Source organism: Symphalangus syndactylus, chromosome 18, assembly GCF_028878055.3.
Source record: "Symphalangus syndactylus isolate Jambi chromosome 18, NHGRI_mSymSyn1-v2.1_pri, whole genome shotgun sequence".
In the NCBI taxonomy this organism is placed as follows: domain Eukaryota; kingdom Metazoa; phylum Chordata; class Mammalia; order Primates; family Hylobatidae; genus Symphalangus; species Symphalangus syndactylus.
The window spans coordinates 79492686-79519587 of NC_072440.2; the positions used below are offsets into that span (position 1 = coordinate 79492686).

Consider the following 26902-nt stretch of genomic DNA (forward strand, 5'->3'; position numbering starts at 1 on the left):
TGTATGGTGGCACGCGCCTATAGTCCCACCTATTCAGAAGGCTAAGGTAGGAGGATCACTTGAGCCCAGGATTTCAAAGTTGCAGTGAGCCCAGATCATATCACTGCACTCCAGCACGGATGACAGAGCAAGACCCTGCCTCAAAAAAATAATAACAACATGAAATGCTATACCCTGTTAATCATCTTGTGATTATTTCACAGGTGTATACATATACAAAATGTCACAAATTGTACACCTTAAATATGAGATCTTATTATAGGTTAATTAAACTTTAAAAAAAAAAAGCTGTTTTTTAAAAGGCACACTATATCCACTACTATACCATCTTTTGCTCTACTTCATAGTTGTTAGGAATTAGCTAGTTAATATAATTAAAGACTTCAAAGAGTGCTTGATATGGTGTATACACTATAGAAATGTCAGCTGCATTATCATTAGTTACTAGAATTCTGCCTTACTGACCAGCTTGGAAAAAGCAAGGGAAAGTGTCAGCAGGACTTGGAGTCAGAAACTCCACATCATTGTGCTGGTTCTTGGGCAACTTCTGTAAGTCTCAATTCTTTGTAAAATGATTTAGCTAAATAGGATTATCTCTAAAGGGCCTTTCCAAACTAAAGATTTCAGATTAGGATAAAAGCTGTAGACATGGAAAACAGAGATCAGTATGGGACCCTTGGGGAAGAACTGGTAAGATTTAAGAACTGGCTAGAAACACAAAATGGTGGAAAACAATGAGTCAACAATGGAAGCAAAGTTTTGAGCTTTGAAGATAGATAACTCAAGGTTTACATTCAAAAAGGAGAGTGTTGACCCAATAGGCATATATTATTATTTTAATAAATCAGGAGGTTCTCCCTGGAAGTGAATATTTGTGACCTTCTGGATCAAAATGTCACCCACACTTAAAATGTATGCTAAAACCAAAATCTCTTCTCATGAGATTATTTAAATGCTATGCTAAAATGAAATCCTTAATGGACAATTATAATTACAGACAATGATATTTAGTATATTCAATAACATTTATTCCAAAGTATCAAATTTATGAAAAGAAATCAACATATGCACGTATGCATCAGTCACCAAAAGACTGTTTTTTTTTTTTTTTTTTTTGAGATGGAGTCTCCCTCTGTCATCCAGGCTGGAGTGCAGTGGTGTGATCTCGGCTCACTGCAACCTCTACATCCCAGGTTCAATAGATTCTCCTACCTCAGCCTCCCGAGTAGCTGGGATTACAGGCACACACCGCAATGTCCAGCTAATTTTTATGTTTTTAGTAGAGACGGGGTTTCACCATGTTGGCCAGTCTGGTCTTGAACTCTTGACCTCAGGTGATCCACTGCATCAGCCTCCCAAAGTGCTGGGATTACAGGTGTGAGCCACTGTGGAGACTGTTTTTTTGAACACTGTTTCAGTGTGGAAACAACCTAATCCCAGAGTCACAGAGCTGCCTGAAATGTCACAGCAGGACTTGATGACAAAGTATTTTAACCCAGTTTCTCTTAGTGACTTCATGAGGTCATCTTCAAACAGCTAAAGTGCAATATTACATCTCATGCACTATACATAACATGTCTTCAGCACTGGATGCCATGATCAATTGTTGTATGCCCTGAATAGTCTTTAGAGAATCATGCTTTCATTTAGTGTGACATCCAAAAGAATGCTTTAGATTGTAATGAGGAATAGATTCTGACCTACTCCTATCATAGATGTAATCAGCCCAGCAAAGTTATGCTGACATTATGATAGACTCCATTCCACTGTATTATACTGGTGTAACATGTCTGGACAAAAACCTAAATATCATAGTTGTTCATAAAATCCTTTGCTTATATTTCATAGAATGAAAAAAAAAATCCTGTCAACTTTCTGATGATCCTTCAAGGGCAACATTTCAAATATAATACCCTTCTCTGGACACTGAATCGTATTTCAGTTATAAGTGACTGTTTGGTCAACATTTGGATCAAATCCCAGAACAAAACATTTTAAAAATGAAATCGTTCATGAAAGGTTATAATTCAGCACTATCTACGAATCTATTTAGACCTAGCCAAAATGGACCATTTTATGACTAAATAAACTGAAAAGTGCCATTGATTAGCCTAGAACAGCAACATAAAAAATTCTTAGTTGCAAGGCAAAGCAAATGACATGCTGAAATATAATATAGAAAAGAACTGAGACCTCTTGGGGAATGAGTCACTTAGACCCACATTTTCCAGCTATCTTAGTTTCTGGTTTGGAACTTAATTTTAACTCATAGAATAGAATCCTTTCCAAAATATACCATATAGTTCCTACCTTTTATTTTATTTTATTTTTATTTATTTATTTATATATTTTTTTGAGATGGAGTCTCGCCCTGTCGCCCAGGCCGAGTGCAATGACGCGATCTCAGCTCACTGCAACCTCCGCCTCCTGGGTTCCCACCATTCTCCTGCCTCAGCCTCCTGAGTAGCTGAGATTACAGGTGCCCACCACCATGCCCAGCTAATTTTTGTATTTTAGTAGAGACAGGGTTTCACCACGTGGGCCAGGCTGGTCTCGAACTCCTGACCTTGTGATCTACCTGCCTCGGCCTCCCAAAGTGCTGGGATTACAGGCGTGAGCCACCGTGCCTGGCCCGGTTCCTACCTTTTAAAAAGATACATAAGGAAAGCATACAAGGATATTGGTACGAGAGGGTCAGGTTCCAGAACCAATCCCCCTTGGATACCAAGGGATGACTTACAATGTTTATGCTCACATCTAACAGGCCCCCTGCTAGACCCCCCGCCTTATGTTACCTAAAAATGTTGAAAGAATATAAACTAAGTCCTGGAACAAACAACATAAATGAATCAATTATTATACTGATTGAATAATACTTTCATTATTATCTCTATTTGAATTATGTATAGATAGTCATTTTATCTAAAATTAGCATATGTTTATGTATTTCTGTCCTAGAATAAAATAAAAACTGAGAAATTAGTTTCAACCACTCACCTGGCTTAGGAATATTTATGACTAAACAAGCTATAGTCCTCTCCACTGTATTCTGGCCTAGCTTGTTACTGTAAAAACTCTTGAAGGATGCCGGGCACAGTGGCTCGAGCCTGTAATCCCAGCACTCTGGGAGGCCGAGGGGGGCTGATCACCTGAGGTCGGGAGTTCGAGACAAGCCTGACCAACATGGAGAAACCCCATCTCTACTAAAAATACAAAATTAGCCGGGCGTGGTGGCACATGCCTGTAATCCCAGCTACTCAGGAGGCTGAGGCAGGAGAATTGTTTGAACCCGGGAGGTGGAGGTTGCAGTGAGCCGAGATTGCACCATTGCACTCCAGCCTGGGTGACAGAGTGAAACTCTGTCTCAAACATAACTCTTGAAGGAAACAGACCCCCAAAAGGTACAAGAGCCTCTTATATTATACATGCACACACATGCGAGTTATGTTATACCTTCATGAATGTGCTACCTCCATCAAGTACAGATCACTTTTCTCCACACAGAATGATGCTATCTCCACACAGAATGATGCTAACTACCACTCCTCATGTCCCTTGGACACACACATACATATTCATTCCATACTCTTGGATCTGAAAGGAGTCTGGGCTTTGGAACCAGACACAGCTAAAGTCAAATCCCATCTCTGTAACTCAAAAACTCATGGTCAAGTCCAAGTTCATTTATGTTCACATATTCCTTCACCACAAGAGAATCTTTTTTTGTTTTTGTTCTGTGTGGCAACTTTTGTCAAAAAAAATCATCCCCAAAACCAGGAAGACTGGAAACCAAGTGTTAAGGCACCTAAGATTCTCCTCTTTTTCAAAGTCTTTCCCTAGGATACAGGAGGGATATCTGCAATAAAGGCAGCAGGAGGCACTTACATGGATGTTTGGTTTATAATTATTTGGCAAATTTTTCATTTAGGTTTTAGATATTTTTCTGCATGTATATTATACGTTACAAAAAATACTAATAAAATGAAGTCCAAAATAGCCTCCCTACCCATTGTTAACTTCAGTGAAACTTATTTTCTATCAACTGTTTTCTTACGCTTTTCTTAATGTACTCAATAGGATATAGGATAATTTCTTATTCTTTGTGTAATTTAACATAATTTACTCCAGCTCAAGTTAGTTAAGGACTTTTTTTAAAAAAAGAACTAAGGAGAGTACATTTGTTTCCAATGAGGCTACTTAAAGAACAGAGAAAATATTAAAATATCTTTAAACAATTTGAGATAAAATCATGGTGACCTACATACAGCAAATCACCCATTCTAAGTAGGTAAAGTAAGCAAAAGTAGTTATCTTTTTTAAACTAAAAAGACCAAAATGAACTTTATAATCTGACAACATAACAATTTGTGATACTCTACATCAAAAAAAAAAAAAAAAAGAAAGAAAAGAAACAACTCCAAACAAAAAGGCGCTACTACCGGACAAAAAATAAACTAAAAAAGGAGTATCCCAGCCAAGCAATCAGAATGGAGCTACACGCCCATATCAAACAAAAATCTGCCACATACCTTGATCAACACAGTTTTCGGCAAGAGTAAAAAGCAGAGGTGAGCGTTCCTCAAGTAAATGCTGATGAATATTCACACATCTCAAGGTCCACCATGGCAAGCTCTAGGAAAAAACACCACGTAAGCTGAAATAAAAGCATACTTTAACTCTTTTTACATTAACTGAGATTAATTTTTAGAATGTTTTTACATTCATAAAATTAAATTTATTCCTCAATAAGGTTACCCATCCACTGCTCTCTTCAGTAATAATACCAAAACCCACATCTGTGTCTCCCATAAGAATAACACCTCACCTCCATCCTCTCAAACCTTGTATTTTTTTTTTAGCCACTTGGACTTCCTTATGCCATTTTGAACTTACCATCTCCTCCTTTAAAATATATGTTGTGGGCCGAGCACGATGGCTCATGCCTGTAATCCCAGCACTTTGGGAGGCTGAGACGGGCGGATCACGAGGTCAGGAGATCGAGACCATCCTGGCTAACACGGTGAAACCCCGTCTCTACTAAAAATACAAAAAATTAGCCGGGCGCGGTGGCAGGCGCCTGTAGTCCCAGCGACTCGGGAGGCTGAGGCAGGAGAATGGCGTGAACCCGGGAGGCGGAGCTTGCAGTGAGCCGAGGTCGCACCACTGCACTCCAGCCTGGGTGACAGAGCGAGAGTCCATCTCAAAAAAAAAAAAAAAAAAAAAATATATATATATATATATATATATATATATATATATGTTGTGGCTGGGCGCGGTGGCTCACGCCTGTGATCCCAGCACTTTGGGAGGCCAAGGCAGGTGGATCATGAGGTGAGGAGACCAGCCTGGCCAACATGGTGAAACTCCGTCTCTACTAAAAATACAAAAATTAGCTGGGCGTGGTGGTGGGCGCCTGTAGTCTCAGCTACTTGGGAGGCTTGAGGCAGAAGAATCGCTTAAACCTAGGAGGCAGAGATTGCAGTGAGCCGAGGATGCACCATTGCACTCTAGCCTGGGCAACACGGCAAGACCTTGTCTCAAAAAAAAAAAAAAATGTTTTATTCATCCTGCTCTGTGGCACTTTATCACCACTTTAATCCAAGTACCAACTCCTTCAGAGGCCCCACAAGAACCCCCTGTGGGGGTGATTTTTCCAGCACATTATCTGTAATTCCCTTGCAAACACATTCCATTGTATTTTATGTATGTCATCTCAGGTTCCAATGTTGTTCACCGTCTACTACCCAACAAGGTAAGAAATCATGTCTTATTCATCTCTATATCCTCCTCAAAGCAATGTATTTTACATAATCTACACAGTAGGAAATACCTTGGATTCAGATGTTCCCCTGATCTGAGAAGATTGCTTCCACACCTGTATGAAACCTCTTCCTTACAGTCTTCTCCTGCTAGTGTGGCACATACTGATCTTTCATTTCTTTGAACTTCTACACTGTTCCTAGAAGTTGGCATCATATTGGGCAGCACTTGTTTTTCAAGTTTATAACTCTACCTGAGCCATACATTTCTGAGGGCAGAAACTGCTTTTTTTTTTTTTTTTTTTTTGAGGCAAGGTCTCATTCTGTGCCCAGGCTGGAGTGCAGTGGCATGATCACAGCTCACTGCAGCCTGGACCTCCTCAGGCTCAGGTGATCCTCCCACTTCAGCTTCCTGAGTTGCTAGGACTACTGGCCATGTCACCATGCCCAGCTAATTTTTGTATTTTTTGGTAGAGACGGGGTTTTGCCATGTTGCCCAGGCTGGTCTCCAACTCCTGGGCCCAAGTGATCCACTCGCCTTGACCTCCCAAAGTGCTGGGATTACAGATGTGAGGCACTGCACCCAGTAGGAAACTGGATTTTATACATTGTCTTGACTAATATACAAGCTGAGCATATAGTAGCTTTTTCTTTTATTCACTGATGCTTTTTCTTACTTGATCAACATATACTTACTTAAAAAAAAAGGAATAAAAACAAGAAACAACAAGCCAATATAAAAGTATGGCCAGGTATGGTACCTCACACCTATAATCCCAGCTACTCAGGAGGCTGAAATGAAAAGATCACTCGAGGCTAGGAGTTTGAGACCAGCTGGGCAACACTGTAAGATTAAGTCTCTTTAAAAAAAAAAAAAAGGGCGGGGGCCGGGTTCAGTGGCCTGTAGTTCAGACGCCTGTAGTCCCAGCACTTTGGGAGGCCGGGCAGACGGATCACCTGAGGTCAGGAGTTCAAGAGCAGCCTGGCTAACATGATGAAACCCCGTTCCTATTAAAAATACAAAAAATTAGCCGGGTGTGGTGGCGCACACCTGTAATCCCAGCTACTCGGGAGGCTGAGGCAGGAGAATCACTTGAACCCAGGAGGCAGAGGTTGCAGTGAGCCAAGATCGCACCATTGCACTCCAGCTTGGGCAGCAAGAGTGAAACTCCGTCTCAAAAAAAAAAAAAAAAAGTATATACAGTGAAGAGTGAAAATCTGTCTTCCACAGCCCCAATATCATCCTCCTCCAGCGGAAAAATCGGTGACAAAGGTTTATATTCCTCCAGAGCTTCCTCTGTGTATGTGCATATGTGTATAGGTAAATGTGTACAAGTTATGATAAGTAATTTTGATAAGCTCATTATAAATTATTTGTAACTATATTACTTTATTATATTACATGAAAGTCTAAGAATTAGTTTTCCTCTTAGTTACCTACAAATGTGAGATGACAATTACCAAAACGTTTTTTTTGAGATGGGGTCTCACTACACTGTCCAGGTTGGAGTGCAGTGGCTATTTACAGGAGTCATCATAGCACACTGCAGCTTTGAACTCCTGCACTCAAGCCATCCTCCTGCTTCAGACTTCCAATTACCTGGGACGACAGGTATGTGTCACAGCACCTGGCTCCAAAGAACTTTTTTGCTTGAACTTAATTTCCTCATTTGACTAAGAGGTTCCCTTCTAAACTGCTACACACCATAGCCTGGTTCGCTTCTAAAGTCTTATACACCACAACTACTACAACCGTGATGCAACCACAAATGAATTTTGACTCCATGACAAAATCCTTTCGAATTAATGCTGTTTCCTCTGTCCATGTAAGGAAATATAAAATTATCTAATAGCAAAGAAATTTCAGACAGTTTTTAACTGAATTCCCTGAGGTGTTGCCTCATTTTCATTCTTTTCCTATCACTATAACATGAAGTCAGTTTACATTTCAATTATCTGTCCCTTATCTGCTGTCAGCAATAAGTGAGTCAGGCCTGGCAGCTTATTCTTTTACTTTTCTAGACATGGGAATTTAGATACATCCAGTCAAAAAGATTTCACTTTTAAGAAAACACATAATACAAGGCCAGGCACAGTGGCTCACACTTGTAATCCCAGCAATTTGGGTAGCAGGGAGCTCACTTGAGGCCATAAATTCAAGACCAGCCTGGGCAACACAGTGAGATTCCAATTCTACAAAAAATTTTTTTTAGGTAGCTGAGCGTGGTGGTGCATATCTGTAATCCTAGCTACTCAGGAGTTTAAGGTTATAGTCAGCTGTGATCACACCACTATACTCCAGGTTGGGCAACAGAGAGGAGACTCTGACTCTAAAATAAAAAAACAAAAAACAAACAAAAAAACATATAATATGCTGAACTCTTAAAAATCAGATCTATAAATTAACTCTCAAACCAAAAATCTTTATATGGGGGAGGGAAGAATAAAACAAATATAGAGGCTGGGGGCGGTGGCTCATGCCTGTAATCTCAGCACTTTGGGAGGCTGAGGCAGGTGGATCACAAGGTCAGGAGATCGAGACCTTCCTGGCCAACACGATGAAACCCCGTCTCTACTAACAATACAAAAAATTAGCCGGGCATGCTGGCGGGAGCCTGTAGTCCCAGCTACTTGGGAGGCTGAGGCAGAAGAATGGCATGAACCCGGGAGGTGGAGCTTGCAGTGAGCAGAGATTGCGCCATTGCACTCCAGCCTGGGAGACAGAGCTAGATTCAGTCTCAAAAAAAAAAAAAAAAAAAAAAAAACAAATATAGAAAGCATAGCCTATTTTTCTACTAGTCAGTGTAACAGACCTTTTCAGTTTGTCAAGAATTGCTTAATATAAAAATAGAAGGCTGGCACAGTAGCTCATGCCTGTAATCCCAGCACTTTGGGAAGCCAAGGTAGGAAGGTCACTTGAAGCCATGAGTTTCAGACAAGCCTGGGCAATGCAGTGAGATCCCATCTCTACAAAAATAAAAATCGAAAAATTGAGCTGGGCATGGTGGCTCATGCCTGTAATCCCAGCACTTTGGGAGGCCAAGGCGGGTGGATCACGAGGTCAAGAGATCGAGACCATCCTGGTTAACATGGTGAAACCCCGTCTCTACTAAAAATACAAAAAATTAGCTAGACATGGTGGTGAGCACCTGTAATCCCAGCTACTCGGGAGGCTGAGGCAGGAGAATCACGTGAACCCAGGAGGCAGAGGTTGCAGTGAGCCAAGATTGCGCCACTGCACTCTAGCCTGGGCGCCAGAGCGAGACACCATCTCAAAAAAAAAAAAAAAAAAAGAAAAATTGAAAATTGAGGCCTGGCGCGGTGGCTCACACCTGTAATCCCAGCACTTTGGGAGGCTGAGGCAAGCAGATCACTGAGGTCAGGAGTTTGAGACCAGCCTGACCAACATGGTGAAAATCCATTTCTCCTAAAAATACAAAAAAAAATTAGCCAGGCGCAGTGGTGCATGCCTGTAGTCCCAGCTACTTGGGAGGCTGAGGCAGGAGAATCGCTTGAACCCGAGAGGCGGAGGTTGCACTGAGCTGAGATCATGCCACTGCACTCCAGCCTGGGCGACAGAGTAAAACTCTGTCTCAAAAAAATAAAAAAACAAAGAAAAAATTGAGGCATTAATAAAAAAGCGAACTTGAAGTCTTGCTTTAGATAATTTCTAGATTTTATCTCCTGATTATAACACTTATTACAGAATGGTCTGATTGAGAAGTCACAATAGTTTAGAATCTCCCAGACAGCAGGGAGCAGTAGTATACTCACAAGGCACCAAATAAATATTTGCCAGTTTATCCCATTTTATAAATGGAAACTGATACTCAGAGAAATTAACTAGCATAAGGTCACATAGCTGTTAACTTCAAAACCAAGACTCATTTTACTCAACCACTTACATAGTACTAATTCTAGTCTATATACTTCACAGATTAGGGGTTGTGGGAAAATCTGCTGCTTCTATAATTTCACAAAAATAATATCATCATAAATAACTTGATACATTTCTTAGGAGTTGGGTTACTCAAAAATTAATTTAAAAGGTTAAAATTAACTTGGATAAGTATGTAACGTTTCTTTACTATTTTATCTTAATTCATCAAATAAGCCATTTTTAATAACACCATTAAGAGAAAGATATAAGCCAGGTGCCTGTAGTCCTAGCTGCTCAGGAGGCTGGAGCAGGAGGATCACTTGAGCCCACAAGTTGAAGGCCATCCTGGACAACATAGCAAGACAACATCTCCAAAAAAAAAAAAAAAAAAAAAAAGCAGAAAGGAAGGAAGGAAAGAAGGAAGGAAGGAAGGGAGGGAGGGAGGGAGGGAAGAATGATACAGTAAAGACCCACAGGGAAAATCTATAATAGAAAGAATAATGCTTCAATTGAATGGCAAGAGAAGCCAGGCAGGATGGTGTGCTCCTGAGGCTCCAACTACTCAGGAGGCTGAGGTGGGAGGATCACCTGGGGCCAGGAGTTCAAGATCAGCCTGGGCAACACAGTGAGACCCTGTCTCCCATCTCAAAAAAAAAAAAAAAAACAAAAAGAAAAAGAAAGGCAAAATTTCAGCACAAAATGATGTATACATAGTGATATACTACAGGAAAACAGGTTTTTAAGCAGAAGTAAAAAGTTGTTTACATTGGCCAAGAAATTAAGGTAACTTGCCTCTGCAACCCTACAAGAATGACATCTACAACTAGTATTCCACATATTTATTAATTCTCCTAAGTTGTTGACAGTATATATATTATTTTTCAAATGATGCTTAACATACTTTTTTTTTTTTTTTTTTGGAGACAGAGTCTCACTCTAGTCTCCTGGGCTGGAGTGCAGTGTGTGATCTTGGCTCACTGCAACCTCCACCTTCCACATTCAAGCAATATTCCTGCCTCAGCCTCTTGAGTAGCTGGGATTACAGGCATGCACCACCATGCCTGGCTAATTTTTTTTTTTTGAGACAGAGTCTCGCTGTGTTGCTCAGGCTGGAGTGCAGTGGAACGATCTCGGTTCACTGCAAACTCTGCCTCCTGGGTTCAAGCGATTCTCCTGCCTCAGCCTTCCAAGTAGCTGAGATTACAGGCACCCGCCATTACACCCAGCTAATTTTTGTATTTTTAATAGAAATGGGGTTTCACTGTGTTGGCCAGTTTGGTCTCAAACTCCTGACCTCAGGTGATCCACCTGCCTCGGCCTCCCAAAGTGCTAGGATTACAGGCGTGAACCACCGTGCCCAGAGATGCCTGAATAATTATTGTATTTTTAGTAGAGACAGGGTGTCGCCATGTTGGCCAGGCTGGTGTCGAACTCCTGACCTCAGGTGATCCACCAGCCTCAGCCTCCCAAAGTGCTGGTATTACAGGCGAGAGCCACTGCGCCTGGACAACGCTTAGCATACTTGATGAAGAAAACTTTTGAGCAACTTAAAAACTGTCTCACTCATTCATTAGTGACCATAAGTTCTCACTAGAAAGAAAATAATGCCATTTGGCAGCCTCAAGGCTTGGTGATACTTTACCTAGAGTAAAGTGGCTGGGCACAGTGGTTCACGCCTGTAATCCCAGCACTTTGGAAGGCCGAGCTGGGTGGATCACTTGAGGTCAGGAGTTCAAGACCAGTTGGCCAACATAGTAAAATCCCATTTCTACTAAAAGTACAAAAAAATTAGCAAGGCATGGTGGCACGTGCCTGTAATCCAAGCTACTAGGGAGGCTGAGGCAGGAGAATCGCTTGAACCCAGGAGGCAGAGGTTGCAGTGAGCCGAGATCACACCACTGCACTTCAGCCTGGGCAACAGAGTGAGACTCCGTCTCAAAAAATAAATAAGTAAATAAATAAAACAATAGAGCAAAGTAATCATCAGTCTATAAGACCATTTAACTCAGATCAACTTACTTAGGGGAAAAATTTTTACTCAAGCTACTATCACTAAGAGCTCAAAAGATGAAGCCTCATATATGCTAAGACATGTTGAAATCCGTGTATTAAAAACCCTTCAATTAGCCAGGCATGGTGGTGCACACCTGTAGTCCCAGCTACTTGGGAGGCTGAGGTGGGAGAATCGCTTGAACCTGGGAGGCGTAGATTGCAGTGAGCCAAGATCACACCACTGTACTCCAGCCTGGGCGACAGAGCAAGATGCTATCTCAAAAACAAAAACCTTTCTAGGCTGGGAGTGGTGGCTTATGCCTATAATTTCAGCACTTAGGGGAGGTGGAGGCAGGTGAATCACTTGAGCCCACAAATTCAAGACCAGCCTGGGCAACAAGGTGAAACCCTGTCTCTACAAAAAATACAAAAATTAGCCGGGTGTGGTGGCGCATGCCTGTAGTCCAAGTTACTTGGGAGGCTGAGGTGGGAGGATGGCTTCAGCCCAGGAGGCGGAGGTTGCAGTGAGCTGAGATCATGCCACTGCACTCCAGCCTGGGCAACGGGGCCAGATCTTGTCTTAAAAAAACAAAACAAAACAAACAAACCAAAAAAAACACCCTGTAGTACAATAGATTCCAAATCCTTTGGCTCTCATGAGAGTTGCAAATAGAGGCATCACTTCCCTTCTTACCTCTTCTTTTAAAACAAATTTAGGCCAAGTGTGGTGGCTCATGCCTGTGATCCCAGCACTTTGGGAGGCCAAGGCAGGGAGGTTACTTGAGGCTAGGAGTTTGAAACCAACACGGCCAACATGGCGAAACCATGTCTACTAAAAATACAAAAAATTGGCCAAACGTGGTGGTAGGCGCCTGTAATCCCAGCTACTCAGGAGGCTGAGGCATGAGAATCACTTGAACCTGTGAGGCGGACGTTGCAGTGAGCCGAGATCACACTACTATACTCCAGTCTGTGTGACAGAATGAGACTCCATCTCAAAAAAAAAAAAAAATTTAGTGTGTAAACTTAAATGCTTAGGAAAGAAAGCCCTTACACAGCACAGACCAAGTCTACACTGACCTATAGAAATATTGTGATGCTTGGGCCAGGCACAGTGGCTCACACCTGTAATCCCAGCACTTTGGGAGGCCGAGGTAGGCAGATCACCTGAGGTCAGGAGTTCGAGACCAGCCTGACCAACGTGGAGAAATCCCATCTCTACCAAAAATACAAAAGATGAGCCGGGCATCGTGGCGGCCGTCTGTAGTCCCAGCTACTTGGGAGGCCGAGGCAGGAGAATGGTGTGAACCCGGGAGGTGGAGCTTGCCGTGAGTTGAGATCACGCCACTGCACTCCAGCCTGGGCAATAGAGCGAGACTCTGTCTCAAAAAAATAAATAAATAAAAATACAAAATTAGCCAGACATGGTGACGCACGCCTGTAATCCCAGCTACTTGGGAGGCTGAGGCAGGAGAATCGCTTGAACCCAGGAGGTGGAGGTTGTGGTGAGCCGAGATCGCGCCATTGCACTCCAGCCTGGGCAACAAGAGTGAAACTCCATCTCGAAAAAAAAAAAGAAAGAACTATTGTGTTCCTTAAAAATTTTCAGCCAAAATTGGGAGATTTCACATAAAATTTAGATGTACTATTTCTGACACTATGGGGTCTGCAGCACACCAGGTTGCAACAATCAGATGGAGCAGGGGTCAGTCAGGCACAGCCTGTGCGCAAATCCAGCCCACTACTGGTTTCCGTATAGTCCAAGAACTGAAAATCGTTTTTACATTTTTATATCACTGGGAAAAATCAAGAATAATATTTTGTGAATGTGAGAAGTACAGAAAATGTAAGTTTCAGTGTCCACAAATAAAGCTTTATTGGAAGACAGTCATGTCCATTTAATGAAACATTGTCTACAGCTGCTCTAACACTACAATGCAGCAGAGTTGAATAGCAGCAACAAAGACTGCACACTGCATGGCTGACAACCTCCACTAAACCTCCAAACACTGTCTTTTCTTTCTGCATATTAGCATTCTGTGTGTATATTTGTCCTCACTAGTTTATATGAAGAAACCATATAATAGATATTTAACAAATGCTTTACTAAATCCAACCCAAATAATGACATAACATAGAATGTGAGCCAGAAAACAGAAATTAAGACCCATTAAATTTTGGTCACTGCTCATTATCCTATATGAAATTAATAAAAGACTGTGAGGTATGTCTTTTTTTGTTTTTTGTTGTTGTTGTTTTGTTTTGTTTTTTTCTGAGACAGAGTCTCGCTCTGTTGCCCAGGCTGGAGTGCAATGGCACAATCACGGCTCACTGCAACCTCCACCTCCCGGGGTTCAAGCAATTCTCCTGCCTCAGCCTCCCAAGCAGCTGGGATTACAGGCGCACGCCACTGCGCCCAGCTAATTTTGTATTTTTTGTAGAGAGGGGGTTTCACCATGTTAGCCAGGCTGGTCTCAAACTCCTGACCTCAGGTGACCCGCCCACCTCAGCCTCTCAAAGTGCTGGGATTACAGGCGTGAGCCACCATGCCCAGCCCAAGGTATATTTTTAAATCAATATTTAAGATTTCTGCAAATGAACATTCATATCTGTACAGTACACACATAAATCCTATTAAGGAGGTGCAACATAATCTCATTCTAAACTAGATCAATCTCATGAGGGAAGAAAAGTTTTTGCTAATTTTCATCGGATTTTTAAATTACATACCTAGAAGACTTAGAAAACAAAATAGGCCAAGACATTGTCAGCAACACATCTACAGTCTGGTGTTAATAAGCACAAAAGTCATACCAGGGTATGAATCTCATGAATCCTTTCCTTACCTGAATAGCTGTCAGTTTATGTCTTACATTCACTAGGATAATGCGTGCTAATAACAGTAGTATAGGCTTCGAGGTCAGGCTGTAGATTGATTCACCATCTAGAGTGAGCAGGCTCAGAACAAATGCATCCAGTCCTTTAACCTGAAAAAAGGATTATAAACTAAGATGATATAATTTAACAAAATATTAATCTTTATATGTCTTGTAATAATACAAAGATTTTCCAGTCAACTCAGCTTTGAAATAAAAGCATTAATATATTACACAGCAATTGGCACTGGACAGAATTATAACACTGCAAATGCCCTTAGACATCTATAAATCCAGCCTGCCCTGATGGATGGCCACCCACCTGATCAAACTTGATTTTTTGGGTTTTTGTTTTTTTTTTTTTTTTTTTTTTTTTGAGACGGGAGTCTCACTCTGTTGCCCAGGCTGGAGTGCAGTGGTGTGATCTTGGCTCACTGCAACCTCCACCTCCCGGGTTCAAGTGATCCTCCTGCCTGGGTGAATAGCTGGGACTCCAGGCACGCACCACCACATCCAGCTAAGTTTTTGTATTTTTAGTAGAGATGAGGTTTCACCATGTTGGCCCGGCTGGTCTCAAACTCCTGATCTTAAGTGATCCCCTGCCTCGTTCTCCCAAAGTGCTGGGATTACAGGCGAAAGCTTCTGCACCTGGCATGTTCAAACTTTAGAGAAACAAGGAACTCAAAAAAAATGCTAGCATTGAAGAGATATCATCACTTCATAAATTTACTTACAACAAGATTATCTCAATGAAAAGCATCCCTATATTAAAGTATTTATACTAAATAGTGTATTTGATATTTATATTAAACATCTACATTTCACTTAAGCTTCAATACCTGGAAAATGTCATTATTAAGTAAGTCTCTACTCCATAATTTCTATCAAGCCAATCAATCAACAAGGTCTCATACATCAGATGCAGAATGGGCATACGACCACACACCAGAGTGAGCAGAAGGCTGCAAAAAAAAAGGATGCCTTTAAAAAATACACTCCCCTGTTGTACAGAGATTTTTTTACAATGGACAAGCCTGTTAAAATTTGGATGGCAGAATTTTAACAGCTCCATAAAATAGCAAGCAAGAATCCTCACCCATCAGGAACATGGGCTCCAATGTCACATGCACAGGACAGTGTCCTTTCTCTGTTTCTCACTAGTTTGTGAGCACATGTAAATTTTTCCCACAATTGTTTTCCTGATGAAGCCTCAGTTTCATCAATTATAAAATGAAATAACTGGGCCAGGCGCGGTGGCTCACATCTGTAATCCCAGCACTTTGGGAGGCCGAGGCGGGTGGATCACGAGGTCAGGAGATCGAGACCATCCTGGTTAACACAGTGAAATCTCGTCTCTACTAAAACTACAAAAAATTAGCCAGGCGCAGTGGCAGATGCCTGTAGTCCCAGCTACTTGGGAGGCTGAGGCAGGAGAATGTTGTGAACCTGGGAGGCGGAGCTTGCAGTGAGCCCACATTGTGCCACTGCACTCCAGGCTGGGTGACAGAGCAAGACTCCGCGTCAAAAAAAAAAAAAAAAATGAAATAACTGAACCTATACCTCAGAGGGTTCTTGTAAGGATTAAACTAAACAATCCAAATAATGCCACTCCCTGGCTCAATACTGAGTATTTTGAATACTCAATATTTGAATACTGAATATTTTAAATATTGTTTAAAGTATGCAATAGAAGAAAGAAGGAGGGCCGGGCACAGCAGCTCATGCCTGTAATCCCAGCACTCTGGAAGACCATGCGGCTAGATCACCTGAGGTCAAGAGTTCGAGAACAGCCTGGCCAACATGGTGAAACCCCATCTCTACTAAAAATACAAAAATTAGCCAGGCATGGTGGCACATGCCTGTAATCCCAGCTACTCAGGAGGCTGAAGCAGGAGAATCGCTTGAACCTGGGATGCAGAGGTTGCAGTGAGCCGTGATCGCACTACTGCACTCCAGCCTGGGCGACAGAACGAGACTGTCTTAGAAAAAAATTAAAAACAATAAATAAAAGAGAAAGGCAATAACTGTGAGTTCATCCTCTGTCCTATTTTCATCATCATTCAAGAGTGTAATAGAGGAATAAAGATTTAATATGAATTATCTCCACAACAAAGCCTACTATTATCTCTGCTAAGCATACAAGGAATTATTAAAAAAAAACTTCAATAATTAATGAAACATTATCAAGTTATTACAACTGCCTCAATTTTAAAGGTGAGGAAACAGATCCATAAAAATTAAGTGAAGCCCATGTTTCCAATTCCCAAATCAATTCCCAAACCAGCCCAGGCTGGTAGAAAGAACATTGGTTTGGGAACTAGAAACAGATCTCTCTACCTCTTCCTGCCCCTCAGGAAGGCCTAGGGCTATGCAAAGCATTTGGAGAGCCTCAAGGACATGACCAGGATGCCTTTTAGCCTTCTGACTGGCACTACACTATGGTGGCGTGGGTAACTGAAATACAGACACCAAAAGAGAAGACCTTCATCATGAGTTCAGTCTTGGACATGATGAGGAAATGAGGTATTCTGCGAGAACCCCGACTGGAGGTACTGAATGTACAATGAATATACTGACTTGAGAACTCAGAAGAACCTGCCTAAAGTGCCCAAACTAGACCTGCAGCCTCATCGAATCATGTTGTAAATTCAAGTAGATATAACCAGCTTATTTCCTAAAGCCCAAGCCAAACTGGTAAAGCACAAGAAGATAATAAGGAATGTCTTTAAGAAAGAGAATCCTGGCCAGGCCGAGTGGCTCACACCTGGAATCTCAGCACTTTGGGAGGCTGAGGCAGGCAGATCACAAGGTTAAGAGCTTGAGAGCAGCCTGGCCAATATGGTGAAACCCCATCTCTATTAAAAAATACAAAAATTAGCCAGGTATGGTGGCGGACGCCTGTAGTCCCAGCTACTCAGGAGGCTGAGGCAGGAGAATCACTTGAACCCGGGAGGTGGAGGTTGCAGTGAGCCAAGGTTGCGCCACTGCACTCCAGCCTGGGCAACAGAGTGAGACTCCGTCTGAAAAAAAAAAAAAAAAGAAAAAGAAAAAGAATCCTTCTCCTAATCACTCTGAGACAAGAAATATGTCTACCTGTTCTACCACAAATTTCAGGTCATTATCTTCTAAATGAATCCCTAAATATAAAGAACAAACAAGTAATTTAACAGAGCAACAAATAAAAATTATACAGGGAGACAGCACATGGTATACTACCTGGAGAGCATTACCTGTGACACTCAAACTAGGTTGTGAGTACAAAAGAGATTTATTATTTAAATTGTATACATTTCATATGCTCTTTTAAGTGTTGGTGGTAGTTCCAATAAAAAAGTTAAAATCAAAGACTTAGTCAAAGTTCCCTACAACTCCAAATGACCTCCACCAAGTCTGATTTTTCACTGCTAAAAGCAGCAAGCTCAAAGCATCCTTTTCCCACAAACACTATGCTCTTCTCTCCTCTAAATTCCTGCTCATACGACTGCACCTAGAATGGATATTTTCCTCTTCTCTATCCATTTTCTAACCATCCTTCAGGTTCTAGTTCAAGGTCCACTTCCAACTACAAGGTCTTTTTTGACAAAATAAAGCTTCCACAAATCTCTTTGTTAATGGCAATATTTCTTATGGTCTGAACTTCTCATGAAACTCATTTTCATATTGTTTTGATTTGCTACCTGAATTTACAGGTGCTTCTACGCTATTATAGAAGAGTACTGGATTTGGAACCAGAAAATGTGGATTCCAATGCCCCAGCTAAAGATCTCTGACAAGATTCTTTTACCACTGAGCTTCAGTCTTTTCGTCTATAGATTACCTCAAATCTGTAAGGACCAAATTGACACAAGAAATGTGAATTAAGGCCAGGCACAGTGGCTCACACGTGTAATCCTAACACTTTGGGGGACCGAGGTGGGTGGATCACCTGAGGTCAGGAGTTCGAGACCACCCTGGCCAACATGGTGAAACCCCGTCTCTACTAAAAATACAAAAATTAGCCAGGCGTGGTGGTGAGCACCTGTAGTCTCAGATGCTTGGGAGGCTGAGGCGGGAGAATCATTTGAACCCGGGAGGCAGAGACTGCAGTGAGCCGAGATTGCACCACTGCACTCCAGCCTAGGTGACAGAGTGAGACTCTGTCTCAAAAAAAAAAAAAAAAAAAAAAAGAAATGCGAATTAAGCACCATTCAAACCACGCATCAGTGCTCAGGAGATATTTATGGCTTTGGCTGTTGGGTGGATTTCTAATCTATACTATAGGACCATAGAAGCCAGAAACTGATTCATACATAATAAAAGAGGGAATGTTTCATAAGTACATTTCTAGATAACTGAAGCTTATCTCTTTAAGTGCTACAATCATTTGAGGCTTGGGGTTTTTTCACCATTTTGGATGAAAACCTCTGTAGAATATAAATTATAAATTCCCTTCATAGACATAAGACACAAAACATCTTTTAACCTTTCAATTATAATTAGGATCAGCATTATGAATTAAAATTACTCTAATGACGTACATACAGTGACTCACTAAGCTGATATGCAAAGAGTTAATCATTGTGGTTTTCACATTATGCTTGTTTTTGCATTTCTTCTCTTTCCACCCCCCCATCAAATTATTAACACGTATCTCTAATAACTCTATTCCACATTTACTTGCTACACCTAATTCCTTTTTTCTTTTTTTCCTTTTTTCTTTTCTTTTTTGAAACAGAGTCTTACTCTGTCACCCAGGCTGGAGTGCAGTGGCGTGATCTTGGCTCACTGCAACCTCCGCCTCCCGGGTTCAAGCAATTCTCCTGCCTCAGCCTCCCGAGTAGCTGGGATTACAGGTGTGCACCACCACACCCAGCTAATTTTTGTATTTTTAGTAGAGACGGGGTTTCACCATGTTGGTCAGGCTGGTCTTGAACTCCTGACCTCGTGATCCGCCCGCCTTGGCCTTCCAAAGTGCTGGGATTACAGGCGTGAGCCACTGTGCCCAGCCTACCTGCTACACCTAATTCTGAGAAACCAGGTAACACTAGGTCCATTCTGCTGCCTAAATTCTGGACGCATTTTGGTGATTTTGAACATAGCTATCAATTACTCAGCTTTTTCCAGGCTGAGTGGTTGATAGCTACGTTCAAAATCACCAAAGTGGCTGGATAAATCAAAGTTCTTACTTTGATTTAAACCATACTTCTTTTGTAGATCATCTCATACTAGCCAGACCCTCTATATAGGAGCTCAAGATTCCTGAGGAACTCAAACTGCAAGCTCTATTGATGACATACTGGCACAGATCAATAATACTATCTTCACAATGGATAATAATCACCATGAAGCAATGCTGTGCCAGAAACTTTAATAAAGTATTTGTAATTTAAAGCCACCCCTGGGAGCAAACCACTCCTGGGAGCCATTCTTAAGTACAGTATCAAAACTTACCTGCAAGCCAGGAATGGTGGCTCACGCCTGTAAACCCAGCACTTTGGGAGGCTGAGGTGGGTGGATCACTTGAGGTCAGGAGTTCAAGACCAGCCTGGCCAACATGGTGAAACTGCATCTCTACTAAAAATACAAAAATTAGCCAAGTGTGGTAGCGCACGCCTGCAATTCCAGCTACTAGGGAGGCTGAAGCAGAAGAATTGCTTGAACCCATGGGGCAGAGGTTGCATTGAGCTGAGATCGCGCCACTGCACTCCAGCCTGGGTGACAGAGCAAAACTCTGTCTCAAAAAAAATAAATTAATTAGTTAAAAACTTACCTGAAATAAAATTAAACAGACTTCCAGATTTGCTGCTTTGCCATTAAAGATCTTTATGTACAGCGCTCACACCTATAATCCTAGCACTTTGGGAGGCTGAGGCAGGCAGACCACTTGAGCCCAGGAGTTTCAGACCACCCTGGGCAACAAGGCAAAACTCCACCTCTACAAAAAAATTAGCTGGGCATGGTGGCATGCAATTGTAGTCCCAACTGCTTGGGAGGCTGAGGTGGGAAGATCACCTGAGCCTGAGTAGGTTGAGGGTGCAGTGAGCTGTAATCTAGCCACTGTACAACAGCCTGGATGACTCAGTGAGATACCATCTCAAAAAAAAAAAAAAAACAAAACTTTATGTAACTGACGTAATACAACCAACTAAACAACTGGTGCAGCTGTCTGTACTTTTCATTAAAAAAACACAGCTAACACGGCTCCCTAAAATGGAGTGTGTATGAAGAGGAGTTTGACAATGGAACTTCTGGAAATCTGTGAAAATCTGATCAATGAACAAGCATTCTTAGTAGTTTCGTGCAAACCATAAAGTCATGTTTCTTTCCTACCTACTATTAGTTCCAGTTTATAAAGACTTGCTTATAAAAAATAAATAACACAATAATAATTACATACAACATTTTCAAGAAGCATACCTCACTGAATTGCTGGAACAAAACAGATGGCAAAAAGTCCTGAGGGTGTAAGTCAACAGGGGGCCCCGTCCAGTTGCTCTGAATAAAAAGTTGCAAACTGCTCACACCAAGTAGAAATATCAACTGTTGTCTGCATATAAGAATGGTTAAAGAAATAAATATGAACTACTATCACTGTAAAATCTCAAACACACTATTCCATTTCAGTTTTATTAAGAAAATAATATCTATCAACATTTATTGAGACTATCCTAGAGTATTACCAAAAAAAAAAATTTCTAAAACTTAAAACAATTTAGGTTAGCTAGGCACAGTGGCTCATGCCTGTAATTCCAGCACTTTGGAAGGCCACGGTAGGAAGATCGTTTGAACCCAGGAGTTCAAAACCAGCCTGAGAAACATAGTGAGACCCCGTCTCTACAAAAAATTTAAAAGTTAGCCGGCATGGTGGTACATCCCAGCTACTCAAGAGGCTGATGCATGAGGATTGCTTGCAGCCCGGGAGTTTGAGGCTGTAGTAAGCTTTGATCATAGCACTGTACTCCAGCCTGGATGACAAAGCGAGACCCTGTCTCTCTTAAAAAAAAAGATATTAGGTCTACAATATCCCATATTACAGCCATGAGCCACACATGGTTTAAATTTACATTAGTTAAAATTAATAAAATTTATAATTCAGTTCCTTAGTCATACTTTCCATATTTCAAGTGCTCAATAGTTTAGTGTGGCTAGTGGCTACCATCTGGGCAATGAAGATAGACAGTACTTCCATCTCCACAGAAAATTATCTTGAACAGTGTTGATTTAGGTTCTGATCAGACATCTATAAGTTTTTCTTGCATTCCCTTTAACAGCTCTGACATTGCAAGATGTATAGAAAACTGACTTTATACAAAAGAAAAGTGATGATATAAAGTTGTTGCTAATCGTTTACCAATCCCATACCACCAAATGCTAGAACAACAACAACAAAACAGACATTTTAATGAAACCTCTATTTTTCAGTCTTGCTGTGATGTGAGACAGGGATAGGCAAACTTTTTCTAAAGGGACAGATAGGAAATATTTTAGGCTTTGCATATCATGTTTGTTTTTTCCCAACCCTTTAAAAATGTAAAAACCATTAATTCTTAGCCACTTAGTTAGCCTGCCAGCCATAATGTGCCAAATCCTAAATTAGGACCTAAATAGGTACAGATTCAACTCTAGCAAATAACAGCCAGGGAATCCTGGAGTTTCATTCTGAAGAGAAAGTATTAGTAGTCACTTTTTTCCCCACAGCCCTAGGCCCTTCCTTATAAGGAAGATTCTTTGAGAAAAAGAAAAAAAAATCAAACATACAAGCCTATGGTAGCAAAAATATAAAACTCTGGATGCAGTGCAAATAAGCAGCATTAGAGAAAAAAGATAACAGAAGAGCTGGTTTGCAATCAGCAGTTCGGAAATTTGGAGACAACAGCCTTAATAAACTGTCCTAATCAAAAAACAAAATGCATAAGGTGAACTGAGAATACACTTTAACTTTCAAATGTCTGAAAATGAGTCAACTGACATGTCTCTTTTTAGCTTTATGTGACAAGATAGAAATCTGGTATATCAGTGAATAATGCATTTGTGTGAATGTGTTGTTTTAATGGGTGCCACAAGGCTAGTTGCTATGAGAGTGCACACATATCAGAAAGCAATGAGAATCTGGCTGGGTGGAGTGACTCATGCCTATAATCCCCACACTCAGTGAGGCAGAGGTGAGAGGATTGCTTGAGCCCAGGAGTTCGAGACCAGCCTGAGCAACATATCAAGACACCATCTCTACAAAAAGGAACTAAAAAAAAAAAAAAATCACACCAAAGGAACATAACTACCAGTAAACTAAAAATATGAAATGGAGGCTGGGCGAAGTGGCTCACGTCTGTAATCCCAGCACTTTGGGAGGCCGAGGTGGGCGGATCAGCTGAGGTCAGGAGTTCAAGACCAGCCTGGCCAACATGGTGAAACACCATCTCTACTAAACATACAAAAAAAATTAGCCAGGTGTGGCGCAGGCCTGTAATCCCAGCTACATGGGAACCTGAAGGAAGAGAATCACTTGAACTTGGGAGGCGGAGTTTGCAGTGAGCCGAGATCACGCCTCTGCACTCCAGCCTGGGCAACAGAGTGATACTCCACCAAAAAAAAAAAAAAGAATAATATTAATTTTCAAAATAAAATTAAAAGCCTGTAGCATTCTTTTGCAAACTCCTTACGAATATGGGTTATGGTTTATTCATCTTCAGAACCTCCGCATCTACTACAATAGTTTATTTGTTGAAAGACTAATGAAGCTATTTCCTAGAAATAATGGTAAAATAAAATTGCATGCATTTATAAGATAATTAAAGCTTGACATGGTTGCCACAGATAGTAGACGAAAGATAGAGGTATCAAATTTATAACAGTGAAATAGAAGCCACTGAGAAGCTTAGGTTTCCCTGCTGTGTAACTGTCTGCTATACTTAACCCTATAAAATTACACAAACTTTAATGGAAGAAGGTAAACCAAGGGCTTGGTTCCAAAAACACTAAGTTCTCTGAGCTCTATAAAGATAATAATCTAAAACATAATAAATAGTTACAAATTAGCACTCAGCTATGCAGAAATAACAAGATTGAAAGTATGTTTTTTGTTTTTTGGTTTTTTTTTGAGACAGAGTCTCGCTCTGTCACCCAGGCTAGAGCGCAATGGCAGGATATTGGCTCACTACAACCTCCACCTCCCAGGTTCAAGCGATTCTTTGGCCTCAGCCTCCCTAGCAGCTAGGATTACAGGCGCATGCCACCACAACCAGCTAATTTTTGTATTTTTGTATAGACGGGGTTTCACCATGTTTGCCAGGCTGGTCTTAAACTCCTGACCTCATGTGATCCGCCCGCCTCGGCCTCCGAAAGTACTGGGATTACGGCACCCAGCCTGAAAGTATGTTTTTAAGTTAAAGGAAATAAGGTCTGAAGTTTTGCCGGTGGGTAAAGCCAACTAGACCTAAGCATTTGCAGTTAACACCAAAATATGTGCCAGTCTCATATATGAAACCATTTTATCCTGCACCACTTTACTTTTTCATTCTGGACGGACTTCTGGATAAGAGTTTTTACATAGATTACTTGGTACATCATGAGTCTTGAGTAGAATGTAAGGCAAGTTTTCTCAACTGCTAAAATCAGGGCCTTACCCTGTCAAGGTGCTATTAAATGTATTCGCTCTGTTCCTCTATGAAAATTTCAAATAAAATTCTACCTTTCTGTTGTGTCCAAATCTGTTGAGTAATCCAGGAATGTTACTACCTGCTTCTCCAGGTAGGTATCAATCTTTTCTTCAGCGGTTGTTGTTGAATTAAAAATATTTTGAGTCATTGAATTTAAGAATATGGCTTCATAGTTCCCTTCCAGCAGCAATTGTAGGAAAGATCCACTCTCTGTAATATAAAAAATTAGTGCGGTAATCCAAAAAAAATTATTTTTCATACCGTAAAGGATAACACTATTAGGTAAATCTACCATTTTAGTGTGCAAAAACAATCTGTAGACTTAGAATGCTTACTATATGTCAGTCACAAGGCACTCAGTAAATCTCCATCATTCTACAAACATTCTCTCTCCTAGAATTAGCAGCTCACTCATACTGACTATGAGCCCCAAAGTGGAAGTCAGCCCCAGAAATAATATTCCTCATTAATAGGTATTTAGTCTTTTGCTGGGAAATTCACAAAGATTCCTACCGACAACACAAAAGTTTCCTTAGTCAAGGTTCTAAAACTTTTCACAATCTGGCTTCTTCCACCTCCATTATTTTCTCTTATTGAAAAGTCACTCCAAGAACGCTGGTTTACTCATTGTTTCCCTAATGTCCCATGCGTATTCCTGCCTCCACACTTTGCACTTGTGATTTCACCTGTTGAACTCTTCTCCACTTGTTAGTCTTACCCTTTAATCCAAAATCAGCTCAAGTCTAACTTATTCTAGGAAACTTTTCCAGGCCACCAAACTTCAAACTTCCTGTCACTGGAAGCACCTACTGTGTCACACGAGTGCCCACACACACACACATACACACAGAGTACTTACACACCACATTGTTCATTATTACTCTTCTGGGTCCAGCCTAAATCCCACAACCAGATGTGCCCGTGTATGTGCCTTTTAACTCTTTATCTCTCTGGTAAATATTCATTGCTCACAAGAATTAATCTTTGCCGCCTAGGCCGGGCGCGGTGGCTCATGCCTGTAATCCCAGCACTTTGGGAGGCTGAGGCAGGCGAATCATCTGAGGTCAGGAGTTCGAGACCAGCTAGGCCAACATGGTGAAACCTCGACTCTACTAAAAATACAAAATTAGCCGGGCGTGGTGGCGCGCGCCTGTAATCCCAGCTACCCTGGAGGCTGAGGCAAGAGAATCACTGGAACCCGGGAGGCGGAGGTTGCAGCGAGCCGAGATCGCGCCATTGCACTCCGGCCTGGGCAAAAAGCAAAACTCCTTCTCAAAAAATAAATAAATAAATAAATAAATAAATAAATAAAATAAAATAAAATAAAATTACTTAACCAAACTGTATTTACAGGTCTTCACCGCAAAGTGGGATTAAAAATAGAATCTACATGGCCGGGCGCGGTGGCTCACGCTTGTAATCCCAGCACTTTGGGAGGCCGAGGCGGGTGGATCGCGAGGTCAGGAGATCGAGACCACGGTGAAACCCCGCCTCTACTAAAAATACAAAAAAATTAGCCGGGCGTGGTGGCGGGCGCCTGTAGTCCCAGCTACTCGGAGAGGCTGAGGCAGGAGAATGGCGTGAACCTGGGAGACGGAGCTTGCAGTGAGCCGAGATTGCGCCATTGCACTCCAGCCTGGGCGACAGAGCGAGACTCCGTCTCAAAAAAATAAAATATAATATAAAAATAAAAATAGAATCTACCTTAAGTATCTACCATAAGCATTCAATGACTGAGTACATGTTAAGGGCTTAGAAAAATAACTGACATTGCCATTGTTATTATTACTGAACCTGGGCGGTAAGAAGTTTTGGGCAAAAAAGTGAGGACCACGCCCACCATGTCAAAGACTCAAAGACCCAAAGCCTCAAGGAATCAGCTAAATTGTGTTAGAGAAAAATGAAGGGAGGGATGAGAATCAGTCGCTGCCATCCCTTTTCCTCACAGTTCCCACGATAGCCTAAGGCCCTGGTAGGTGCGCCTCTCACCTGAACCGACGACACCCTCCTGTTTCCATTGCTGCCGCTCAGCCTCAGTGGGGAATCCCCTAAGAATTGCCAGCTCCGGGGTCCACATCACCCCAGACACCGCTGCAGCCAAAACAGGCTCCCACGAGGGCAACACGGGAGTCAACAAAAGAAAGTGAAAAGAGGAGAGTCCAAAGGCGCTGAAATCTAGTGGCGACAGTTACCGTAAATACACCCGCGGCTCTAGAACTCCATGTGCAGATACCACCGCAAGGAGGCGGCCATAACAGCAGCGCGGGGCACCCTGGGAAAAGCACGGACGCTCTCTGGTCCGGCTTCCGCCTAGGAGAAAAACCCGAGCTTGAGTACGAAGCCTGTCGGGTGGTTATGCCCCACCCCGGGGCGGGCAATAGGCGGAGTTTAGGACGCGGTCTCGCTCAGCCCCGCCCCCAATGGGACCGCTTCCAATAACTGTGAACATGGAAGTGAGTGTGCCTCCCACCGAGGGCTAGGGTTCAAATGCAACTCAAAAAGGACGTTTTGGCCAAAGCAGTTTGATTACAAGGGCTAGAGTTGTGATTCTTAAACCATTTTGGGTCAGAACGCTCTTGACAACCCGATGAAAACCACAGTCCTTCGCGCAGAGTGCAGGTGGGCCCTTGCTCTCAGCGTAAGGGTACCCTCTCAGGGAATCACAGACCCTCTGACGCGGAGTCGGTGAAGCCCAGCTTGGAACCCCGTCAGCATAGCATGGGTCTTTTGGTGAATGAGCGTGTAAGGAAAGGATCTGGT

General features: G+C 41.8%; 1 protein-coding gene across 1 annotated transcript in view; it reads right to left on the reverse strand.

The window, feature by feature from the left end:
* The window catches only part of TTC27 (tetratricopeptide repeat domain 27), a 196288-nt gene extending 169786 nt beyond the window's left edge, over positions 1–26502 (reverse strand). The window contains exons 1-5 of the mRNA XM_055253546.2: positions 26132–26502; positions 24175–24352; positions 20904–21033; positions 14478–14618; positions 4530–4632 (exon numbers count right to left, since the gene is read on the reverse strand). Coding sequence (XP_055109521.1) covers positions 4530–4632; positions 14478–14618; positions 20904–21033; positions 24175–24352; positions 26132–26219 — 640 coding nt within the window. The 5' untranslated portion in view covers positions 26220–26502. The remainder of the gene's footprint in view (positions 1–4529; positions 4633–14477; positions 14619–20903; positions 21034–24174; positions 24353–26131) is intronic.
* Positions 26503–26902: the final 400 nt, after the last annotated feature.